Below are 4,933 nucleotides of genomic sequence, written 5' to 3' on the forward strand. Positions count from 1 at the left end.
AACTTGAGTTGAGGCACTGCTCTAGACAAAGATAGCATATTGAGAACGCGACTAAATGAGAATACTATATTACGATCTCACTAAAGGGATCTCACTAAAGGTTAACAGGTATGTCATCAAAACAAATAAGTCATTAACTCACATAAGTGCTAAATCATGGTATTAAAAGTGTACATTAAAAGCAGTAAATGCCTAATAATGTTACGCTGGTAAAATAGAATAATGAAAAAAGAAAACTCAGGAGATACCATATTATTCACTTTATCACCTCAAACACTACATAAGTATCGGAATACTTTTGCAACTAACCCCAGTCTAATATTAACATTACTCAAGTTAGGGTATCCGAATTTGATAAGCTCGCTCGTTACCTTTGCAAAAGGTAGGAACAAAACTAAAGTAGCAAAATAGCAATTTTGCCTTTTATTATCATAGCATGGTATGAAAATCCTTTAAAATGCAAAAAAAAAAAAAATATTAAGATAATCGAAATAACTAACAACAAATTCTTAGAGAAAACAAGACGTGTTGTTGGTTTCAAGCATGCACTTGTACATGTTGGCACTGATATCGCATTCAGGCATATCAATGGGTGGTGGAGGGAGTGAAGTTGAAGGAGTTGGTCCATTTTCAACCTCAAAAGTCATGTCTAGTCCCCATTCCAAGTGATCATCCACATGGCAATGTACAAACCATACCCCTGTAAAATATATATACATTAGGAAAACAATGAATGCATAGCTAGCCATATTAGTGTGTTACATAGTTACCGTAATACTATTCCAACCTTATTAGTTGGTTTATAATTTTATGAAACTAATGCAACCACAGACACTTACTTTTTGAACTTAAAAAGCAAATCTTAAGAACCGAAAAAAAAAGGGAGAATAGAAAGTAGGTACCTGGATTATTTGCTTGAAATCGGATGACAGCCCATCCTCCAGCAGACACAGCAATTGTGTTGCGTATTTGAGGATTAATCAAATTATACTTTGCTTGATCAAGCCTAGGATTGAAATCTCCAAAGCCTTGAGCCAAAACATAGAAACTATAACCATGAATGTGCATGGGATGATTTATCTCATAAAGAAGTGCTGTATTTTGATATACAATCTCCACCGTTGAATTGAACTTAAGTCTCTTCGCCTTGGTTGATTTGGGAGCATACATGATTGCCACGTCATCACTTAGACTTTCGTTTGTGAAGTCAAACCATACTGGATGGTCAGGAAAATCAGTAGTGAACACGCCACTCATATTGTAATAGAAAGCTTCCAACATGGAGGACCTTCTTCCTTTAGGAAGCACAAAAGACTCGTTGTTCATGCTTGCAGAATATTTTTCTCCATTGGGACCTGAACACGATGCACCCTCGGGGCAATGTTCTAAGCCCAATCCAACAGTGATGAACATTCGCTCATCCACGTTAAGTGGCACAGGGACCCAATGTGGGGCCCCCACTAGGCTTGTGAGGTTACTATAAAACGTAAAAGCCGTTGCTGTGTCGTTGACGACTGGTAAAACTGGCATCACGGGTGGTGTGGTGGTTTCATTTTCATCATTGCCGTAAACGGCAATGCCACGTGTTGTCGTTTTGTCAAACGCTGGCACACCGACATTGTAAGGAGAGGCAGCCATGTAGTATGAACCGTTGGATTGGTTTGCTGTGAAAAGAGCATCAACGGTTTGTCCAGGGGCAATGACAAGGATATCCGTGTGATATGGTACTGTGTATGAAGCATCAACGGCAACCACTGTGAAGCTGTGATTTGCTAATTTGAAAAAAAAATGGCTATCCAGTGCAGCGTTCATCATTCGGAGCAAGTAAGTCTTTCCTTGAGTCACGTTCATCTTGTATGTCTCTGGAATATAATCATGGTGTGCATGCACAGTTACTTATTATACCAAACAAGACTAAATACAAGTGTTGAATTAATGATTAAACTAATAAACATATATATCATGTTTGAAAAGACAATGGTTTATTTAATTTTATACAGTGCAAGTGCAAAGTCATATCATAGGATTTTTTTTTACATAAAATAAAAAAATCTAAGTTACAAAAATCTCCTAAATTAAATTGTTACATGCAAATCCCCTTTTACTATATGTAAACCATATATAGACTAAACATCATAAATGGTAGAACCAAATCACAATTTTTTCTCAAAGAAATTTACGTAAATCATGAATGTAACCCACAACTTTGTCTTTAAAATTTAGTAAAAATTTTAAAAATATCCTTAAATTTTATTTTATTTTTATTTTGTTTAAAAAATTTTCGATTTGTATCGAATATATCTTCAATAGCTAAATTTTCAAAAAATTTAAAATCAATCCAATAAAAATACATAAAAATTATACTTGATTTATTTGTGTTGAAAGTTGTTTTTATAAAATTATTATTGAATTGGTCATAATTTTTTTAAAAAAGTTAGCCATCATGGGTATAATTGATGCAAATTGAAAACTTTTATAACAAAATTGAAACAAAACAAAACTTAAAAGGTATTTTTAAAATTTTTGTCAAACTTTAAAGATAAAAAATATACTTTATCCTAATAATAATAATGGTAATACCTACTTAATTAATTATGTGAGGAGACATATTTATAGAAAAAAAAATAATTAAGTTATTTTCTTTTGGCATATGATATGTATTCTAAATCAAGGATTTTATTTTCGGTCAAAATATCACCGTGACTTATTATTTAAATATCAGTACTCATAAAATTTGATAATATGTTTTAAAATTTTTAAAAAATAATTTTAGTTATTAGTATGACATTTAGCACATTTTAAATCACAAAATGGATAGTATAAAAATACTGATTACTTCATGTAATTTTATGAGTGCTCAAATATTTCGCATAATTAGGTATTAACAGAATATAATCTAATTTAATTCATTTTTTCTAAGCTAGTTATCATTTAAAATTGTTATAATGTCGCAATTTCTTATAAATAATTTATTTTGATCGAATATTATTTGGGAGATCACTGTAATTTATAATGATTGATCTCTAAATTTTTTTGCTATAAAAGATCTAATATTTTATCATGAAATCTCTTTTCTAAAAAATTTAAAATTATAAAAAGAAATACATAAATAATTATATATCTAATACAGTGAATACCATAATTAACCATACATCTTTTAAAAAATATAAAATAGTTAGAATAATATTTAAATAGTTTAATTACATATACCCTTTAAACAAGGGTCTCTTTAGAATTAGAAGTGTATGTGTACAATTTACATAAATTTGGTAATGTTAAAATACAAAAAAAAGGAGTTAAACCACACATATATTATTATATAAATACATAATAATTAATTTAGTAGTTCAAATAATATTTTTTTATCAAAATCAATAACAAGCTCAAACGGTTTTGCAACTTATTTCTGATAAGGTAATACGTAAATGAAAGTTTTATATGTATATATTACAAATTAAGCATGAGAGGGAGGCAACGTACGATTTTGTGAACAATTGTAGAGATCACCCGGAAAGCCATTTATGGTGTAAGCATTTGAATAATTAGAACCATGACCCTCAGCGAGTGCTTCTATCTCGATGTCTACGATATTACCATTATACCAATCACCTGCAATTTAAAGGAAAATATATCCAAAAAAAATATTTCACTTATAGTTTAATTAATTTATATTAAAAATATTAGATAACCAACAATTTTTTCTTTGTATTTGAACTAACACCAGTCAATTTTCTTTTATCTAAAAATTCCCCGTTTATATATATTCGTTGCATAAAATGCTGAAATTTGGAGACGGATTATTAGAAACAATATTCGTCCAATTTGAAATTGACGTCAATGCAAGTTGCAGAAATGCTAGTTCATGGAGAAATTATTAAAATGCTTACCATAATGAAAATATATCAAATTTATCTCAACCAAAAAAAAAAATCAAGTTTATTATTATTATAATATATATTCAATAAATAAAATAATAAATTAATAAATAGATAAATAGTTAACAAATACAACCTACACCTCACGACCAAAATAACTCCTCTCACTCTTTTGGAATTATTCTCATGTTTCTATAGGGATTAAAAACTTATTTAAATTTTTATTTTTTATATTTAAATTAATTACTACTTTTTTATTTAAAATAATAATGCAAATTGACAATAATTTAGTACATGTGAAAGTTATATGTTAATAAAGGAAGAGTAATGCTAGAGTCTAGGAAGCTAATAATCTAAAATTATTTAATTTTATTTAATTTAATTTAATATTTATAATTACACACTCACTAAAATTAATATTATACATTTATTCAAACAATAATTAATCAATATAAATAAAAGAAAAAAATTATAATTATTTTTGGTTCTCAAACTTTGACTCCTAAATATTTTCGTAAAGAAAAATAACATAAGAAGAAGGAAGATAGAGGCCGGGAAACAGAGAAAATAAAATATGAATAATACCTAATAATATTGGAAGTTCTTGATATGGTTGAGGAAATGGATATGATGAACCGAGTGGAGGACGAATTATGAAAGCACCATAAACAGTGCCACGTAGATCAAATGAATGAGCATGCCACCAGAGAGTTCCCTCCTGCCCGGTTACATTGAACGTATAGGTATAACTGTTTCTTGGGACAATTCCACACTGAGTTACATATTCAGTGCCATCTGCCCAACCATTAAAAAGCTGATAAACTCCATGCCTACATATAAATTCAAGCGATACTTGTTACCTATATATTGAGGCTCAATTTGTATTTATTAGCTAATGACAAAGACCTATATGTATGTCTCTATTTTTACGTAAAATTAATAGTTAATAACGATTAAATAATTTAATAATTTTTTATTAAATTATTATTTTAATAATTTTTATTAATTTTATAAAAATAATTATATATAAACTTTTATTATAACTAATATCTAACTAC

At 28.8% G+C, this 4,933-nt stretch overlaps 1 protein-coding gene across 1 annotated transcript in view; it reads right to left on the reverse strand.

The window, feature by feature from the left end:
• Window positions 1-202: 202 nt before the first annotated feature.
• The window catches only part of LOC107484648 (laccase-7-like), a 14,229-nt gene continuing 9,498 nt past the window's right edge, over window positions 203-4,933 (reverse strand). Inside the window, exons 3-6 of the mRNA XM_016105198.3 lie at window positions 4,461-4,705; window positions 3,481-3,609; window positions 903-1,862; window positions 203-700 (exon numbers count right to left, since the gene is read on the reverse strand). Coding sequence (XP_015960684.1) covers window positions 510-700; window positions 903-1,862; window positions 3,481-3,609; window positions 4,461-4,705 — 1,525 coding nt within the window. The 3' untranslated portion in view covers window positions 203-509. The remainder of the gene's footprint in view (window positions 701-902; window positions 1,863-3,480; window positions 3,610-4,460; window positions 4,706-4,933) is intronic.

Source organism: Arachis duranensis, chromosome 4, assembly GCF_000817695.3.
Source record: "Arachis duranensis cultivar V14167 chromosome 4, aradu.V14167.gnm2.J7QH, whole genome shotgun sequence".
NCBI lineage: Eukaryota > Viridiplantae > Streptophyta > Magnoliopsida > Fabales > Fabaceae > Arachis > Arachis duranensis.